Source organism: Rhinolophus sinicus, linkage group LG18 (assembly GCF_036562045.2).
Source record: "Rhinolophus sinicus isolate RSC01 linkage group LG18, ASM3656204v1, whole genome shotgun sequence".
Classification (NCBI taxonomy): Eukaryota; Metazoa; Chordata; class Mammalia; order Chiroptera; family Rhinolophidae; genus Rhinolophus; species Rhinolophus sinicus.
In genome coordinates, this window is record NC_133767.1 from 18410053 (window position 1) to 18429224 (window position 19172).

At 54.3% G+C, this 19172-nt stretch overlaps 1 protein-coding gene across 1 annotated transcript; it reads left to right on the forward strand.

The window, feature by feature from the left end:
• Positions 1-87: 87 nt before the first annotated feature.
• ITGAX (integrin subunit alpha X) lies at positions 88-18568 on the forward strand. The gene is made up of 30 exons (XM_074322614.1): positions 88-330; positions 873-978; positions 1452-1555; positions 1889-1959; positions 2101-2215; positions 3773-3903; positions 3997-4142; positions 4351-4504; positions 4772-4922; positions 5132-5205; positions 5377-5506; positions 5603-5745; positions 5950-6090; positions 6183-6392; positions 9481-9611; positions 9741-9898; positions 10014-10168; positions 10868-10999; positions 11088-11161; positions 11380-11521; positions 13421-13537; positions 13642-13721; positions 13811-13894; positions 15771-15849; positions 15942-16049; positions 16145-16228; positions 16410-16523; positions 16681-16782; positions 17047-17157; positions 17689-18568. The coding sequence occupies exons 1-30, from the start codon at positions 294-296 to the stop codon at positions 17785-17787; spliced, it is 3483 nt and encodes a 1160-aa protein (XP_074178715.1). The 5' UTR covers positions 88-293; the 3' UTR covers positions 17788-18568.
• Positions 18569-19172: the final 604 nt, after the last annotated feature.

The window sequence follows — 19172 nt, forward strand, 5'->3', positions numbered from 1 at the left end:
GGGAGACCCAGTGCAGGGCAGGGGGTGCGGTTTGCATGCGCCCAAGCATAGGTTGGTGAGGCAAGAGAAACAAGTCAAGTCGTCTCTAGTTGGACTCCCAGAAAGGAGTGTGTGGGCTGCCTCGGTCCCCTTCTCTGCTTGTTTTCGTCATATTCTCCACCCTTCACTTCTGAGTCATGCTGGCAACTTCCTTCTCTGCCTCTTGACCACCTCTGCTCACTCGCTTCCCGGGCTTCTTGGTCCAGGTGTCCCTGAGCAGCGCAGGGGCTCGGCCAGTGCCTGACCGTCCAGCCATGGCCAACACCAGGACTTCCCTTTTCCTGCTGACGGGTGAGCTGGGGGCTGTGAAGAAGGGGACGGGTGGTGTCCAGGTAGGGAGAGAGCTGAGAAAGCCCACATTTTGGGCTCAGACATTAGAGGAGGGATCTAGGGTTTTTCTGGAGTTTGTGTAGAGAGAGGCTTTTGAGAAACCACTTTAGGGGGAGTTCAAGAGATGGCGGAAGAGAAGCCAGTTGCCTGGACAATCCGGAAATTTCTCAAGTAGGCACAGCCCGTTCACCTTGTGCTCTGTGCACACTGCCCGTGTGCTGCCAAGTGTTCCCGGACTCTCCCTCTGAGGAGCCCATTGGTGGGCGTGGAAGGAGCGTCTTTAGAGGTGGGGTGTTGCTGGGTGGAAATGGAGAACTGGGAATTGCCAGAAGGCCGGCGGGTAGAGAGCTGTCCGTGTGAAAGGAGAAGCCGGGCTGGGGGAGGCCTGAGCCCGGGAGTCCAGAAGACCAGGACACACAGGGCGTTGGGCTGGAGGGGCGATGGGGGATGGGGCAGGAGGAGGACCCTCCAACACAGCTTCTCTCCTCACCACCTTTCCCCAGCCTTGGCGTCCTCTGTCTGCTTCAACGTGGACACGGACAAGCCGACAATCTTCTCCATGGACAGGGCTGGGTTCGGACACAGCGTGGCTCAGTACTCCAACTCCTGGTGAGGACCCGGTGGGGACCTCCTGCGGCTACCGTCACCTCCTGTCCCTGCACAGGGTCCAGTCCCTCCCTTTATTCCAAGCCTTCCTCTCCGAGGTTACAAAGAGCTGGACAGAACACAGATACTGCTGTCTCGATAACCACAGCTAACATTTACTGAGCACTTGCTAAGTGCCAGGCGCTGTCCCATGCCCCCGGTATGTGGGTACTGATTTAGGCCTCACGGCAACCATAGGAGGTACGACTCCATCATTCCACAATTATGGAACACCTACCGTATGTCTCAGGAGCCAGGCATAGACCAGAGAATAAAATGGGCAAAAATCCCTCCCAGGCAGAACTTAAACTGCTATGATACTAATCTCTGCTCGACAGACGAGGAGCCTGAGGCCCGCAGAGTCGGAGCAAGCTTGCTGGGGTCACGGTCTGGCTTTCGTGCTCCACTCTTAACTGCAGTGTTCTTTGTCCCCCCAGGGTGGTGGTTGGAGCCCCCCAGGAGATAAGGGCTGCCAACCAAACAGGTGGCCTCTACCAGTGTGACTACAGAACGGGCACCTGTGAGCCCATCCACCTGCAGGGTGAGTCGCTGCCCCTCCCTGGGGCCCAACTCCAGGCTCCCATGCTGGGGGGTCCTGTGGGGAGAGCAGGGGACTTGCTTCCCAGCTTCAGCTCTGTCTGCCAACCCACACCTTCAGACAGACTTCCTGACCCCATAAAGGCTGCCTGGCCCATTGCATCCCTGCAGCCCCGTAGCTCCACCAAGGCCGGGAAGCCCCTCCATCTGTCCGGCCTCCTTCCCCCAGGTTGATGGGTGAGCTGGGGCTGTGAGAAAGGGGACAGGGTTGGGGTCCAGATTGTACACTGCCCCCTTTGGTGACCCAGAGGGTGACGTGCACATGTCTGTCCCCTAGTCCCCCAGGAGGCTGTGAACATGTCGCTGGGCCTGTCCCTGACAGCTGCCACCAAACCCTTTCAGCTGCTGGTGAGTTGCCCTGAGTCACATCCTGGGGACAGAGTGGGGACCTGGGGCTCCTGCGGAAGGGGGAGGTGCTACGATGGGAGGGTGGGATGGGAGCTGACGCAGCTCCTTCTACCACCCCCCACCCCCCCCCCCCGTCCCCAGGCCTGTGGCCCTACTGTGCACCAGACATGCAGGGAGAACGTGTACTTGACCGGGTTCTGCTTCTTCCTGGTTCCCCGCTCCCGGCAGTCCCAGAGGCTCCCTTCGTCCCTGCAGGGTGAGTGTTCAGACCACCAGGACTTTTGAGGAGCCCACACATCAGACTGGGGGTGCCGTGGGCTGAGAGACACTCTTACCACAGTAGATAAAAAAGGGATCTGGAAAAAAATGTGCTGGATGGTGTCGTGGTTTCAAATACGGACTGGGGAGTCACTGTCCCACGTAGAACCTTTCCTGTGACCTTACCCTCTCTGAGCCTCAGTTTCTTTGTCTGTCAGATGGGTATAATAACACACCCAACACTGAAAATAACATTAGATGCTCCACGGCCAGGGTTTAGCATGGTTCCTGGCACATGGTCATGGTTCACTTAATGCTGACTGCTGTTATTTTTAGAGAGAAGGGGATTTATTTTCGCCCGGTGCACCCTGGGGTATAAGTGACTGGTTTGTGCAGCAGGCAGGCTAGGAAATGGAGATGAGGGTGCAGACCGTCTGGATGTGTATGTGTATGTGTGTATCTGTGTGCAGATACATGTGTGTATATGTGTATGTGCACGCATGGACTGGTGTATGTGTGTACGTACATGTGTAGTTGTGTGTACATGTATTTGCACACGTATGTGTGCACTGTGTGCACGTGTGTGTGCATGTGTGTGTACACGTGTGCATGTGCATGCGTACATATGTGCGTGTGTGTGCATGTGTGTGTACACGTGTGCATGTGCATGCGTACATATGTGCGTGTGTGTGCGTGTGTGTGTGTACACGTGTGCATGTGCATGCGTACATATGTGCGTGTGTGTGCAGGCTCAGGCACAGGGGCTGGATCCTTGATGCTGCTGTGAAGAGGAGACGAGGAGGTGGCACGTGTTGCTTTTCAGACCCGCCCACAGCAGACCAAGGCCCCTCCCTGGTTTCACATTCACACTCACATTTGGCCCCTGGGAGAGGGGTATCTGGCGACTGAGTGGGGCATCCATTTCAGCACCTACTAGGCTCTAAACTTTTCCCAGAGGTGCCTGGGTTCCCATGAGAACACCCAGCGCACTACTCTCTCTGGCGGGAGGCCTCTGGGGCAGAAAAGGGAAGCTGGGAGGTAAAGATGGCATGGAGCTCCCTTCTTGAGAGCTGGGACGGATCCCTTTTCTGAGGACAGGTTCTGTATTCACCCAGAAGGGAGTGGGAGCCTGTATGTAAGCTGAGAACAGAACATGACCAGTGTGTGGCTATTCTCAAGGGTGACATGAAAAACTTAACAAAAGTACAGTTCAACACTAACCAAAGAGGAGCGACCCTGGCAGGGGTGGGGGGTGGAGGGTGGCGAGCAGAGCCCTTTCGTGAGTGGGTGGCAGAAACGTTGCAGGGAAAGGTATGGAGGACCCCCCTCCCCTCGAGGGCCACGGACCACCAAGCCACCAATGTAGAATCTTCCGACCCTCTGGATTGGAGGAACTTCCACCTTTTTATCAGCCAGGCAGGCTGCACAGGTGTGAGCAGCTAAACCACAGATGTAGCCTCTTTAGAGACTTTAGGAGATCAAAGGTCCCTGTCCTGGGCGGGGTCAGCTCTGGGGGTCCCTCCGAGGACCAGTGCCACCTCCCCCCCCCAACCAGAGTGCCCGAGGCAGGAGCAGGACATCGTGTTCCTGATCGACGGCTCAGGGAGCATCGACTTTCGTGACTTTGCCAAGATGCTGAGCTTCGTCAAGGCCGTGATGAGCCAGTTCCAGAGACCCAGCGCCCAGGTGTGCGGCAGGGGAGGGAGGGAGGTGGGAGGCTTGCCACAGGCGTGGGGTCCAGGGCGTGGCCTTGGTGCCAGCCCCACGCGGCTCCCCCAGTTCTCCCTGATGCAGTTCTCTGACAAATTCTTGGAGCACTTCACGTTCAAAGAGTTCATGGACAGCTCAGACCCACTAGGCCTGCTGGATTCCGTGCACCAGCTGAAAGGGTACACTCACACGGCCACAGCCATCCAGAAGGCCACGTGAGTCCTTCCCCAGAGCGTCACGTGACCCCTGTGCCTCATTGTCTCCATGAGAGAGGAACAGGTCCCACCCAGGGTGTCCTTCCTCTAGGGGCCTCCCAGCGGAAGGGGCACCCCCTCATTCTCACGGTGCAGGGGTGGGGGGGACGGGGGCAGGGCTGGTGGCAGCTCTGTTCACGGGCCTCTGGACCCTCTTCTTTCCTGACAGAAACGAGCTGTTCAGTGCCTCAAAAGGGGCCCGAAAGGATGCCTCGAAGATTCTCATCGTCGTCACCGACGGAGAGAAGACCGGCGACCACCTGCGTTATGATGACGTCATCCCCGCGGCGGAGGCGGCTGGCATCCTCCGCTATGCGGTCGGGGTAGGGTGTGGGTTGCTCCCTCTTATGTCAGTGTCCCCTTGGAGGACACCACACAGCTCTCTGAGCGTCCGCTGCCTTCAGGGTGACTGCTCTGCTTGGCCCGGGGACCCGCCCCTTTCTCTTCCTGAGCCTCAGTGTTCTCACCCACACGCTGGATGTAATATTAACATTGTGGACCGTGCGGTGTGGTGAGAGTTTCAGCAGCCGGCCCACGGCGGACACGTTAGATCTGTGATTATTCTCACTGAGTTGGTCTTTGTGGCGCAGGTGGGATCGGCTTTTCAGAAGAGAGTTTCCTGGAAAGAATTAATTGACATTGCATCGCGCCCTTCCCAAGAGTATATATTTAAAGTGGAGAACTTTGATGCTTTGAGAGACATTCAAAACCAACTGAAAGACAAAATCTTCGCCATTGAGGGTAAGTTGGAGATGAAACCCTCAGTCATAAGCGCTTTTCCTTCTAGAAAGTGGACCCCATGTCATGAGCAGCAACAATGGGTTGCTGGATATTAGTCTCCAACTCGAGATCCTCTTAAAGCTGAGGTACCCATCAGCTTTTTTCTCCCATCAGCAAAGCCCATCCCCTCCCCCCCACCCCCAGAACCCAGGTGTCATGGCTTCCCCTAGGTACGAAGACCTCAAGAAGCAGTTCCTTCGAATTGGAGATGTCCCAGGAGGGCTTTAGTGCTGTGCTCACACCTGTGAGTGGGGTCCCCTTCAGGCTGCTGGTGTGGGCAGAGGGACAGCGGGGAGGAGGGAGGGCGAGGGTGGCTGGCAGGTAGTGAGTGGAGTCGGCTGCAGGATTGCCCTGGAATGGCTGTCCTCTCCTCTCCGCCCTGCTCAGCCCAGGATGGACCTGTTTTTCTTTCCAGGATGGACCCGTTTTGGGGGCTGTGGGGAGCTTCGGCTGGTCTGGAGGGGCCTTCCTGTACCCCCCAAATGCAAACCCCACCTTCATCAACATGTCTCAGGAGCATGAGGACATGAGGGACTCTTACCTGGGTGAGAAGAGGCTTTGGCTGTGAGGACAGGTGGGGCAGGGGCTGCCTGGGGGGAGGGGCTTGAGGGGAGCCTTTGTGCTGAGGCCTGGCCCCTCAGGTTACTCCACCGAACTGGCGCTCTGGAAGGGGGTACAGAGCCTGGTCCTGGGAGCCCCCCGCCATCAGCACACTGGGAAGGTTGTCATCTTCATCCAGAAGCCCAGGCAATGGCAGCCGAAGGCTGAAGTCACAGGGACCCAGGTGGGGTGTGGAGGAGCCAGAGTGGAACCTGAGGGTGGCGGGGTCTCCAGGGGTGGAGAGGGGGCAGATGAAGGGGTTCGGGGCTCATGGGGGGAGGTCCTGCTGCCTGGGCGGAGGTCCTGCTGCCTGGGGAGAGGCAGGACCTGGCCCCGAAGGGGTGCCTCTGGCAGGGGCAGACAGGGTGACTTTAGCTCTGCCCTGCAGATCGGCTCCTACTTCGGGGCCTCCCTCTGCTCCGTGGACGTGGACAGAGATGGCAGCTCCGACCTGGTCCTCATCGGGGCTCCCCATCACTATGAGCCGACTCGGGGGGGGCAGGTGTCTGTGTGTCCCTTGCCCCGGGGGGTGAGTGGCTGATGAGACCTGGCCTGGGTGGGGCTTGGGTGTGGGGTGGAGGGTTGCTTGGGTTAGAGCCTGACACTGGTTTTGTTCTGCAGAGGGCTAAGTGGCAGTGTGACGTCATTCTCCGTGGGGAGCAAGGCCACCCTTGGGGCCGCTTTGGGGCAGCCCTGACAGTGCTGGGGGACGTGAATGGGGACAGGCTGACGGATGTGGCCATCGGGGCCCCGGGGGAGCAGGAGAACCAGGGTGCTGTCTACCTGTTCCATGGAACGTCTAGACTGGGCATCAGCCCCTCCCACAGCCAGGTAGGCCCTGTCACAGATCCTGTAACTACAGCCTCCTCTTCGCTCCCCCCATCTTCCACATTGCCCCCTGGAGAACTCGGCATTATCTTATCTTTCCTCCTTTTCCCACCACTGGCAAAGGCAGGAGGCAAAATCTGTGGAATTTAAGAAACGGAAATATTGACTGGTATGTTCCCTGCTTTGTATGGGGACTTGATACTCGAACGGGCTTTCCACCCAAGCCTTTCAATCCCCCAGCAGTTCACAAGGTATGTAGGCCAGGCATTAGCAAACTCATGATAGAGATGAAAGCTGGGGCCTGGAGAAGTGACTTCATTTGTCCAAAGTTTATAGTAGATGTGAGTGGTGATGAGGGAGGTCCCAGCCCCAGGACTCTGACCAGTGCTCGGTATCTTGGTAGCTCCTGCCTGCTCAGCCAGCCTGTGCACTCACCCCTGCATCTCTCTGGATGCTATACAACTTTATTCCCTCCCTCTATCAGTTATCCTACCAAATGCTTAACCGGGCAGGAGCTCTCCTCCCACCCAGGAGTGTTCCCTGCCAGGAAGGGCTGCTTCCCTTGGCAAAACGTCAGGGAAGTCCCAACTAAAACACAGGCAAAGGATCTGAGTAGACATTTCTGCAAAGATGATATGCAAAGGACCAGCATGAAAAGATGCTGACCGTCATTAGTCGTCAGTCATCAGCAAATCAAAGCCACAATGACACATCCCTGCACCCCCACTAGATGGCTAGAATAAAAAAGACATAATAAGCATAATAACAAGAGTTGGAGAGGATGTGGAGAAATTGAAACCCTCATACACTGCTGGAGGGAATGTACAATGGTACAGCTGCTTTGGAAAATGATCTGGCAGTTCCCCAAAGGGTTAAACATAGAGTTACTATATGACCCAGCAATTCCATCCAAGGGAACTGAAAACATGTCTACACAAAAAGTTCATAGTAGCATTATTCATAGTAACCAAAAGGTGGGAACAACCCAAATGTTCATCAACTGAAGAATGGATAAACAAAGTGTGGTCTAGCCATACAATTAATATTATTCAGCCATGAAAAGGAGTAAGGCGCTGACACAGGCTCCAACGTGGGTGACCCTTGAAAACCTGATGCTGAGTGACAGAAGCCAGGCACAGAGGACCACGCATTGTCTGATTACATTCCTATGAAACCTCCAGGCAAATCCATAGCGACAGGAAGTAGATTGGTGGTCGTCAGGGGCTGGGGGTGCAGGGACACGGGGTGACTGCTAAGGGGTACGGGCTTCCTTTGAGGGGTAACAAAAATGTCCTAAAATCAATTTGTTGAGGGTTGCATAACCTGTGAACCCCCTAAAAACCATTGAGTTTTACACTTTCGAAGGGTAAATTGTTCGGTATGTGAATTATATCTCAAAAAGTTGTTAGAAAAACAAGTCAAAGAAGGTCCCGGAAGTTCTGTCCCTTCCCAGCTCTGTGGTCTTGGTCCTAAGTCACCTCTCTTGCTCAGGGTCCTCATATGTAAAGTGGCAGTAATAGTAAGGCCACGTCACTGGGCTGCCGCTGTGAGGATTCAATGTTAGTCCACATATGTGCATGGAGAACACGTACTGCACATGTGTACACAAGTGCCTGCCCACAACAGACGTTGTATTAGAATCAATTACTGCCATACGGTTTAACAATGGAAGGGCTCTAAACAACTTGGAAAGGCTTTGCTGAGAGTAACGAGAGCCTTGAAACTGCGCTCGGTCACACTATCTTTAAGAGGCGTGTCCACGCAGCCTTTCGACTTCAAATAGTCCCGGGGTCATCCCCACGAGGCCTCGCCCGAAACTCACGGCCGTGTGATTTTCCTTTTTCCCCCCATGACGGGTCTCACCACACCCTGGTCTGGGACGGTCAGGCCTTGTTCCCCACGGGCCCACGCACCATGAGGTCAGCTTCCTGGGCACAAGGACACTTGACTGTGTGTGTGCTTTCTGCCCCCTCTTCACTTCTAAACTTCCTTAGTAATTGGTACGTTTCTCTTTTATTTTATTATTACTACTCTTTTTCTTTTTTTTTTTAACTTATTGGGGTGACAATTGTTAGTAAAGTTACATAGATTTCAGGTGTACAATTCTGTATTACATCATCTATAAATCCCATTGTGTGTTCACCACTCAGAGTCAGTTCTCCTTCCATCACCATATATTTGATCCCCTTTACCCTCATCTCCCACTCCCCACCCCCCTTACCCTCTGGTAACCATTAACTATTGTCTGTGTCTATGAGTTTCTGCTTCTCATTTGTTTGTCTTGTTCTTTGTTGTTTTTGGTTTATATACCACATATCAGTGAAATCACATGGTTCTCTGCTTTTTCTGTCTGACTTATTTCGCTCAGCATTACACTCTCAATGTGCCAGAGAGTTATAGGGCACATTCTCTGAGGGATTGCTTGTTACAGGAGCAATGGAAATAGAAGAGGGACCCACAGGTCTTCATACAGGTGTAGCCACTCCCCACCCCGACTGGATCCCCCCTTGTCCTCTGAAGAGACAGGGTGGACGTCGGCAGGCGTCAAAGGGTCTCACTGTAGGTCTGGAGTTGGCTTCTTAAAGGCTGAGTGGCCTTGGCACTGCCTGCCAAGAAGGAGGTGTAGCTCCCTGAGCCCTGAGGTCCTTTCCAGCCCTAATACTCAGCATCGTTAGTAAGGGATTAGTGACCATGCTCCAGGGGCTGGTCTAAGAACTCTGTGAATTAATTCATTCGCTACGTACAGCTGATCCCCACGTGAAAGATGAGGAAAGTGAGGCACAGAGGGTGGGATCCTTGCCCGCAGCTCGTGGCTCATCCTGGGAGGAGCCAGAATTGGAACCTGAGGCTCGATGCAACTCAGGTCACCAGGCCAGTCCCTCAGACTCCAGTTCTCCTTTGATGTCTTAGAAATCTTCTCTTTTCTCCAGTCATCCTTTCCCCACCCCTCTTTTTAGGCCCTCCTTGGTGTCATCTCTTCACGACTCACCCCTTCTATCTCCCACATCCCCCCTCCCCGTTCCTCTTATTGCTGATTTCCACCTTGTTTCCCTCACCCGCTAACCAGGCTTGCCCTTCCCTCTCTGGCCAGAGGATTGCAGGCTCCCAGCTGTCCCCCAGGCTCCAGTATTTTGGGCAGTCACTGAGCGGGGGTCAGGACCTCACCCAGGATGGACTGGTGGACCTGGCCGTGGGGGCCCGGGGGCACGCACTGCTGCTCAGGTGAGAAGAGACTTCCGTAGACCCTCCCCAGGGATCCTCGGTCCCCCTAGGGCCCCGGCCTCCTACCCCCAGCCCAGGCTGGCCTCCTGCGACCAGAGGCCTGTCCTCAGCTTAGCGTTCTGCCCCCAGGACCAGGCCTGTGCTCAGGGTGTGGGCAAGCATTCGCACCTCGCCGACAGAGATTTCTAGGTCCATGTCTGAGTGTCGGGAGCAGACGCCCTCTTTCCAGACACTAGGTGATGCCACGGTCTGCCTTCATGTTTATGAAAGTGCCAGGAACCAGCTGGGTAAGTCCTCTCTCCCCCAGGACACCCCGAACCCTGGAGTCCCCCAGCTCCTGCCTGGCCCCGTGCCCACCTGGGGCATTCCTGGTTCTCTCCCATCCCCTACTCTCCCCTGCAGGTAACCTCAAAAGCTCTGTGACCTTTGACCTGACTCTCGATCCTGGCCGCCTGAGTCCCCGTGCCATCTTCAAAGAGACCAGGGCTCGGAACCTGACGCGCACTCTAGACCTTGGGCTGAGCCAGCACTGTGAGGAAGTGGCATTACTCCTCTCGGTGAGGAGGCTGGGGGGCCCTGGGAGTGCAGGCGTTGCTGAGACTGGCAGCGACTGGGCAGGGACGGATTGGGGTGTGTTCTGGTCCTGGCTGTGGCTCAGCCCCAGCGTGGCACCTGGCATGAAGGAGCTGCTTCACCTCTGTCAGCCAAAGGAGTGAGTGCGTGAGAACGCATGGACGGGTTGGCGGCAACGGCCAGAAATAACGCAGCCAGATTTCAGAAAAGAGTATGGCTGCTTCAGAAAACCGTGGAGCAGTGGGCTGAGATTCTTGTATTGAGCTGGGTCTCTGAGACCCTGAGGCCCTGGCCTGAGTGCTGGGACACAGCCATGGACAGAGCAGTCCCTGCCCACAGGGAGCTCTGGCGGAAGACCCCAAACAATCCAGTCCCTAGAGGACGGGGGTCATAGCCATGAACACTAAGAAGGAAGATAAAGCCAGGGAGAGAACAGAGGGGTGCCGCAGGCCTGTGGGCAGGTGGAGTGAGAGAAGATCCTGAGGGAGGAAGTGGGCCTGCTGGAAGCTAGGGGGAGGGAGATGGAGGCACAGAGCCCGCGGGCGGCATTTCAGCAGTCAGTGTTTAACGAGCGCAGGTGGGTGTCATTGCTGTCCCATTTTACAGACAAGGAAATGGGACCCAGTTGGTGCCTGTGGCGTTGCTTTCCTCAGCCACCTGCCCCCTCACTGTGCGTTCTCTAGGCCTGTGTGGAGGACTCCGTGACCCCCATCATCTTGCGTCTCAATTTCTCCCTGGTGGGCAAGCCCATCCTTTCGTTTGGGAACCTGCAGCCTATGCTGGCTGCGGACGCCCCCAGATACTTCACGACCTCTGTGAGTCCTGATGCTGGGAGCTCCCAGAGGGGGCGGAAGGCGGGGACTCCAGACCTTGGGGAAAACCCCGTTTTGCCTTCCCTCTCAGCTCCCTTTTGAGAAGAACTGTGGAGCCGACCACGTCTGCCAGGACGACCTTGGCATCTCCTTTGGCCTCTCAGGGTGAGCATCCAGCCCCTGAGACCTGCCCTGGTCCCCCCACCCGCCCTCCTCCTGAACACTAGAGCTCCACCCGGCTCTCCTAACTCTTCTGCCCTGTGCTCAGAACCCAGACGTCTTGTCCCCCATCCCTGCCCTCCCTCCCTACTCTGTGTTTCATCCCCAGACCGTTGGTAACCTCAGTCACAGAATCATCTCCCACCCTCTGCCCCAACATCTAGCTTGAAGTCCCTAGTAGTGGGGACTCACGTAGAGCTGACCATGGAGGTGACAGTGTGGAATGATGGCGAGGACTCGTATGGAACCACAGTCACCTTCTCCTATCCATTGGGGCTGTCTTACCGACGTGTTGCAGGAAGCCAGGTAGTATGTCCTCGGGGAAGAACGTGGCTGATGGCTGGGGGTCGGTCGGCAGAGACTCCTGTGCTGGCTCAGAGCTCAGGCTGGTGCTGCCATTGCTTTGCAGCCTCTCATAAACCAAGAGGTCCAGGCTGACTGATATTGGATGTGGTCTGAGGATGGGTATGGTTGTGATAGGACTGCTCAGCTCATGTCGTGCCCAACTCTGGCCATCCTATTTTAAGGGCACTGACGGTTAAGTTCCCAGGAAACTGTTAAGGTGCAGAGAGCGGGGACCCTGCCTTAAATGTCTCTCTATTCCACATCATATCAGTATTCCCCTTTTAAAGGAAAACATGTCTTGGCCTTCAAATATTTTAAAACACTGTCCTGTAGAAGAAAGACGTAAATGGATGGGTTACTCCAGACCAGGGCTTGGCACACTGTTTCTCGAAAGGGCTAGGAAGTAAATACGTCAGCTTTGTGAGACACGCAGTGTCTGTTGCATGTGCTCAGCTCTGCTGTTCAGAGTGGAAGCAGCCACCGACAATATGTGTCTGAACGAGCATGGCTGTGTTCCAAAAAAACTTTATCTATAAAAACTGGTGGCGCCTGTCGTTTGGCAATCCTTATTCTAGAAGAAGGAACTAGGACCAGAGGGAGTCGAAGGGAAACAGATTTTTAACAAAAATTTTATGATGAAAAATGTGAAACATGTACCAAAGTAGAATGTAGTTCACCGAACTTCCCCAAAACTTATCACCCGGATTCAACAATGATCCACATTTTGCCACATTTGTTCCATCTGTTTTTTCCCGTTGCAGAAATATTTAAAAATATGTCCCAGACATCATGTCTCTCGTCTGTTTCAGCTTTAGTGCTGGACACTGGGGACATCTCACATGACCCAGTGCCACTATCACACCCAATGGAATGAGTGAGTCCTTAGTATTTAGACCATAATGGAATGTTCTTAATTGTCTCAAAAATGCCTTTTTACGCCGGATTTATTTGAACCAGCATCAAAACTAGGTCCACACATGACATTTGGTTGGCTGGTGTCATGTCTCTCTTAGGTTAGTACTCCCAACGGGATACTATTTTCATTAGCATTCAAAGGAAAACACTAGAAGGGGCTAGATCCAGCTGCATGAGTGGTGAGTGCCCTATCCCTGAAAGTACTTCTAGACATATCGACCAAATGCCACATTTGGACCCGTGCTGGATATTGATTTTAAAAATGAGCTGGAAAATCACTTTATAGATTATATAAATGTCTAACCACTGTGCTGGACATCTGAAACTAATATAAAATAATTTTTTATGTAGAAAAAAAGTAACTGTTTAAAAAATTTTTTAAATGAGCTGTAAAATAACATTTTTGGAGACAATCTAGGAAAAGTGAACATAACCTGAGTATTAGCTGATATTGAATTATTGCTAATTTTACTGGGCGTGATTTGTTGAGTCTTGTGGTTATGTTAAAAAAATACCCTTATATGTTGGTGGTATACATTCAAGTATTTCTGGATGAGACGATGTGATGTTTCGAATGTGCTTTAAATTATCCAGGGGGGAAAAAAGTGGAGAGCAGCTGAAAAAAACAGAAGTAGAAAAATGTGGGTAATTTAAGCTGAGTGATGGGTAGTGAGGGGGGGTTGATTTATTTAAGGTTTTTACTTTTGAATGTGTTTGAAAGTTTCCATAATAAAAAAGCCTTTTTAAAATAACAATACATAAAAAAAAGGGGAAACTAATAAATCTGGGATTTCTACATGAGCAGGAGGTGTGACCAGGTAGTGTCTTAGGGAATTTTTAAGACCAGAAACTTAAGGTAGAGTCCGGGAAGCTGTCGCTGCTTCATGGCGTCTGTCTGGGACACTAACCAATGGTCTCCGGCCGTTTTCACCTGCCCTCGCCCAGAACCAAATGCAGTCGCGCTCCCTGCCCCTGACCTGTGACAACTCCCCAGCGGGGAGCCAGGGAACACGGAGCACCCACTGCAGCATCAAACACCTCATCCTCCGCGAGGGGGCCCAGGTCAGTCTTGCTTCTGCCCGCTCCTACTTCACTGCCCCCTCCGCCTCACTCCTTGGGGACCTCCTTGCCCAAGCCCCACACCTGCCTACCTGCCTCTTCCTCAGATCACCTTCACAGCCACCTTTGACGTCTCCCCCAAGGCCGAGCTGGGAGACCGGCTCCTTCTGACAGCCAATGTGAGTAGGTGAGTGGGGCCAGGTCCCGGCAGCGCCCCCGCCCGCCCAGCCTCCACTTCTGGGACACTTGCTAACTGGCCTCCTCTTCCTTCTCCAGTGAGAATAATTCCCCCAGAACCAGCAAGAGCACCTCCCAGCTGGAGCTCCCTGTGACGTATGCCATCTACGTGGTGGCCAGCAGGTGCCACACCACTCCCTGGAAGGGGTTTTTCTCCATCACTGGTGGGGCTCAGGGGCTCAGTCCTGCACCCGCGGAGCTTCTGGGCTCGGGAGGTCTTATTGCCAACCTTCCGATCGGTAGACGATGCTGCTAGCAGTACTTCCTCACCAATCTCTGGGTGTTTCTTGTGGACTAGCTATGACAATAAGAAGTATGGTTTGATTTTCCGTCCTATATTTCATGAGGTTCCAGTTCTCAGACGTCCCAAGACTGTCCTGAATTCCCCAATAGGAGATGTGTCTGTCTTCAAGGTTCCTACAACCCTTTTGGGGAGCGAGTTTACCCTGAACCAAAGCAGGATCTCACCAAAGGCCTCTCTGTGGTTCTGCACCCTGAGCAATTTGAATTTCTAAGAGCGGCGTAGAGCCTCGCGTCAGGGGAGGCTTCAGCTAAACACCAAGTGTCCCTGGCATTGGACTTGGTCCTTGGCATTGGGGCAAGATAATTTTTCATTGCAAGGAACAGATTTACAACTTGCAGGGCTCTTAGAAGCACCCTTCTTCCTTTTCCCAGCCCCCTTTGGGAAAGGGATAGAGGGAGAAATGAGCTGCAGAGGTTGCTGCCAGGGAGAAGCTGGGTAGAAGGAAAGGCCTTGACATGGTGCCCAAGGAGGGGCAGACGTGGGGCTTGCAACTAAGGGGTCAAAGCCCAGTGTCTGAGCAGACACCTTCCTGGCGTTTGCTACGTTTCAGGCACAGCGGTGTGGCTACTTTCTGTACATTCATGTGACTTTCACAGGGATGCATTGAGCCTCTATGTGTAATCTAAACCAGACTAAACCCCTCGCTTTGTTTGGTGTGTGCACTTGTGACATAGGGCAGGCCCATGTGGCTTAGCCTGGGTGTATCCCTGGCTGATTCCGCCCAGGTGTCTCGGCGGGTGTCCTCCTCCTGCCCAGAGGCTCAGGTGCAGTCACGCCTGCTCGCCGGGGCTCTCAGGAGCCCAGCTGCTGGCACGCTCTGAGCTTGCTTGCTCAGTGTGCACTGGGCTTAGCACACCTCCCTGCAGGCGCCCACAGGCAGAGCAGGCCATGTCTGAGTGTGTGGCCCCACAGTTCAGCTGTCCTCTGCAGATGCAACTCTGTGGGCAGGGGCACTCTGGGCGTGGAGGCCCCAAGATGAGGCTGGGGCATTTTGGGGGAGCACCTCAGCAGAGGAGGGATGAGACTTCAGAGTAGAAGTGGTGGTCTAGGATTTGGACTGTGCAGGCAGAGGACAGGTACCCAAGGTGTGGAGCCCTGAGGGACAGAGGGGAGGCCAGCCACCCCTGTGAGGGGCTAGGTGGGCCACTGGCTTTCAGGCATGGGCCCAGGCAGGCCTGAGGAAGTGCTGTTACACTGAGATGCAGTGACTCGTCTGCTGTGGCTTCTCCCTCACCTCCAAGCCCCAGGCCCAGAAAAGCCAAGGAAACAGGAGAGAAGGGCCCCAGGTGTGGCCAGTGTCAACCCGAATCTCCCCAAACCTTCACTGTGCCCCCAGGTCCATCCAGCATCCTCTGTGCCCATGAAGGCTTGAGAGGAAAACTGAGGCTCAGAGAGGGGGAGGCCCTGGCTTCCCCTCGCCCAGCACGTCAGGGCACAGCTCTCAGTCCTTCTCACTGCACTGCAGGCCTGGCCCCACCTTGGCCATTTCCTCTGTGGGCAGCTTCTGCCAGCACCTTGCCCTCAGCTCAAAGCCTACCCTGCTCCCTAAGTCTCCCCAGTGTTTCAAGTCAGCCACAGACGTCATTCCTGACACCCCCAAGGTCCCACTGACCACCTGTCCTGTTATGTCCCAGCCAGGGCCTCCTCAGGAGGCCTCCATGGAACTTTAAACCCACCCGTCCTCTTCTCTCCTAGCCATGAAGAATCCACCAAGTATCTCAACTTCTCAGCCTCAGAGGAGAAAGAAAGCAGCGTGGCCCAGCACAGATACCAGGTGAGTGGTGGTGACGAAGGAGCATGGGCTGGGGCCAGAGATGGGGTGGGGATGGGGCTTTGGATGGTCCTGCCTTACTGCCCTCTGTGCAGGTCAACAACCTGGGGTCCAGGGATCTGCCTGTCAGCATCAACTTCCTGGTTCCTATGGAGCTGAACCAGGTGCCTGTGTGGACAGACATAGAGGTCTCCCACCCCCAGGTACTCCTTCATGAAGGCCCTTTCCCTGGAGTCCCGAGTCCCTCAGGAATCTCTGATGTCCCCACTGAGACACTTGCTTCTGTGTCTTTGCCTAGAACCCGTCGATTCAGTGCTCTTCACAGAGAATAGCGCCCATAGAGTCCAACTTTCTGACCCACATTCAGGAGAACCGTGTGCTGGTGAGGACTCTGGGCTGTCCCCATGTTAAACCACACAGTGGAGGAACGCGATTCTGGAATCACGTTCTGTTCAGATGGATGTCTGCTGAACAGCCCTCCTGAGTTCAGACGTGGCTGCTCCCCTCAAATCAGACAGCTCAATGCTGTCTTCTGCCTTCAAACCCATCCTCCCCGTCCCTAGAATTGCTCCGTCGCTGACTGCCTGAGGTTCCGCTGTGACGTCCCCTCCTTCGGCATCCAGGAGGAACTTGACTTCATCCTGAAGGGCAACCTCAGCTTCGGCTGGGTCAGCCAGGTGGGTCAGCCAGGTGTGCAGGCCCAGCAGCAGAGTCCCGGCCCCAGGCTCAGGTGGTGCCGGTGGGTCTGGGCCCACCCATCCTCAAGCTAGGACACGTCTCTACACTGAGCCTTCCCTAGAGCTGGTTCACCCGCTGTCCTGCTCCCTTTTGCAGACACTGCAGAAGAAGGTCTTGGTGGTGACTGTGGCGGAAATCACGTTCAACACATCTGTGTATTCCCAGTTCCCAGGACAGGAGGTGTTTTTGAGAGCCCAGGTAGTGACCGTGGGGTGGGCAGTGGCCGGGCAGGTGAGGGGGCTTCTGAGGTTAAATCTGCGATGTTGGGTGGGTGGGGGCTCACAAGCCTGGAGGGAGGGAGGACGGAGGTCCCTGGGCGGGACAGTGGCCTAAGTGCATCTGAACCTCACCCCTTGGAGTCTGGTGTGGAGAAGCGGGAGTGTCCTGAAAGGTCGGGGAACCTGGGAGAGTCTGGGGCAGCCAGAGGCCTGACACTTCCTGGTGGGGTCCCCTCCTCTGCAGACGGGCACGGTGCTAGAGGAGTACGAGATCCACAACCCGGTGCCCCTCATCGTGGGCAGCTCTGTGGGGGGCCTGCTGCTGCTGGCTCTCATCACGGCCACACTGTACAAGGTGCGTATTCGTGTCCCCACTTGACGCCACCAGCATTCGATCCCACGCTTTACCGTATCAGGAAGAGCACGCCTTGGCCTCAGGCACTCATTCTACTGAGTCACTGCATGTGAGGCATCCACTCCCAGCTGTGACGCCAGCAGCCCCCAGCCGTCCCCCACATTTGTGCCTCCCCGTCTTCTTCTCGGGCCTCCTCTGGTCGCTCCTTTTCTCTCCCACTCAGCTCTGCCTCTCTATATGTTTCCCTTCACATCAAATTACAACCTAAGAGTGCCACCCTGGACCTGAAGTGACACCACCACAGATCCTGTCTGTGACTATAGGCAAGTGTCTGGGTTTCTCATTCTGAAGGTAATTCTACCCAGCTCACAGAATTGTGGTTGAGTCTAAAGGTCCCGATGTTTATAAATTTCCTGCTGCAGTGTGCAAACGGAGCAGGGTTCCTGAAATGGTGACCCCTCTCCCCCCCCACCATGCCTTTTCCTCTCTTCTGCTGGACGTCCTGATTTTCCTCTCCTTCTACCCCCACAGGTTGGCTTCTTCAAACGTCAGTACAAGGAAATGATGGAGGAAGCAAATGGACAGACTGCCCCAGAAAATGGAACACCAAACCCCCAAGTTGCCCAATAAGAAACTACCTCCTGTTCTCTTTGGGACCAGCTCTCCCCTGAGAGGTTTCCTGACCCTTTTCCTCTCACCCAGGTCAGGTCTGAGGCGGAAGAAATGTTCCATAGGAGGGAGGCTGGGATCAGTCTCCTTTCTCTCTTTGGGAGAGTACCGTTTACTTGCACAAAGTGTTTTGCTTGAGAAGGGCCATGTGTCTTGTCAAGGCTCCATCTGGAAACCCCAGGATGGGATCCTGGCCACGTCCCCAAAGGACTTGACTTGGAATTCTACCTAGACATACACAGACAATATCCGCAGTCTCCAGTGTCCCTTCCTCCACTAGCCACCAGTGATCTTTCCAAAATACACCACTGGATGAGCCCTCATCCTCACCCAGCTTCAGTGACTCCCCATGGCTCGTATGATAACTTCGGAACTTATTCAGCTTGATATTAGGAATCCAGGTCTATTTTCAGAAGATGGGCTTTATCTCCCTCTGTCTCCCTCATTGCAGTAAAATAGTGTCAGGATCAGGTCTTAGCTTTGTCTTGGGATTCTCAGTGAGATTTCTCAAATGGAGTTGGGAATGAAATGCCTGCACACTAGACTTTGTAAACTTGGCCTCCAGGATTGATCACCAGTGCAGGCTATGAGGGAAGAGCCCCCCCCCCAGGAGGGGCATCGGCCCAATGCCACTTGGGTTCACTCAGCTCCAGAGTTTCTTAGCAAAAGAGGTTCAGGCCACTCCCACTTTTTGAGGCTTTAAATATAGTAAATGAATAAATGCCAGAACATGGTTATAAAAGTGGTGCATTTAAAATACTTGCATTAACAAATTAACACATTGCACAAAAGAGATGTATGTACCCTTTTTGGGATATATGTCAAAGGTCTAAAATTAAGGTCTTTGATGGTTGTGAGTCCCGGACAATGATGCCGATGGGGTCCCCTAAGCCTGGTAGATCCCAGCCGGCCCTGCGGCCTGAGGCCAGGGCAAGACAGGTAAACTGATCGGGGTCATAAACACCCCTTATTGGGGTAACCTGACCTCAATCTACTCACTCCATTCTCAGGGATGTCACTGATGAGAAACTGGCAGGGCTGTTGGGGGAGGGCAAAGAGAAGGGGCAGCCCTCAGTGGCTACCCTTCCAGCTGGAAGGTCATTGAAGTGAGCGGAGACACAGCGTTTCTTACAAATCCTGAGATGCGTCCAAGGGAACGTTGTTTGCAAATGGTTAGTGACTGGAGAGCACTTGGAAGTCCTATGTCAGGGCCCTGCTGCCTCCAATAAGATTGTCATTGTCATTATCATGCCACCCATCTCTGCCTAAAGCTTACGGTGCTGCCTGGCACCACGCTGGGAGTCCACACAGAGACGGCTCCTCCTCGCCATGGAGACATCTCACCG

Coding starts and splice junctions, on each gene's coding strand:
- ITGAX (XM_074322614.1), top strand. CDS start 294: ATGGCCAACACCAGGACTTCCCTTTTCCTGCTGACGG. Junction 11,162..11,379: donor ATCTCCTTTGGCCTCTCAGG/GTGAGCATCCAG, acceptor CCCAACATCTAG/CTTGAAGTCCCTAGTAGTGG. Junction 11,522..13,420: donor GACGTGTTGCAGGAAGCCAG/GTAGTATGTCCT, acceptor GCCCTCGCCCAG/AACCAAATGCAGTCGCGCTC.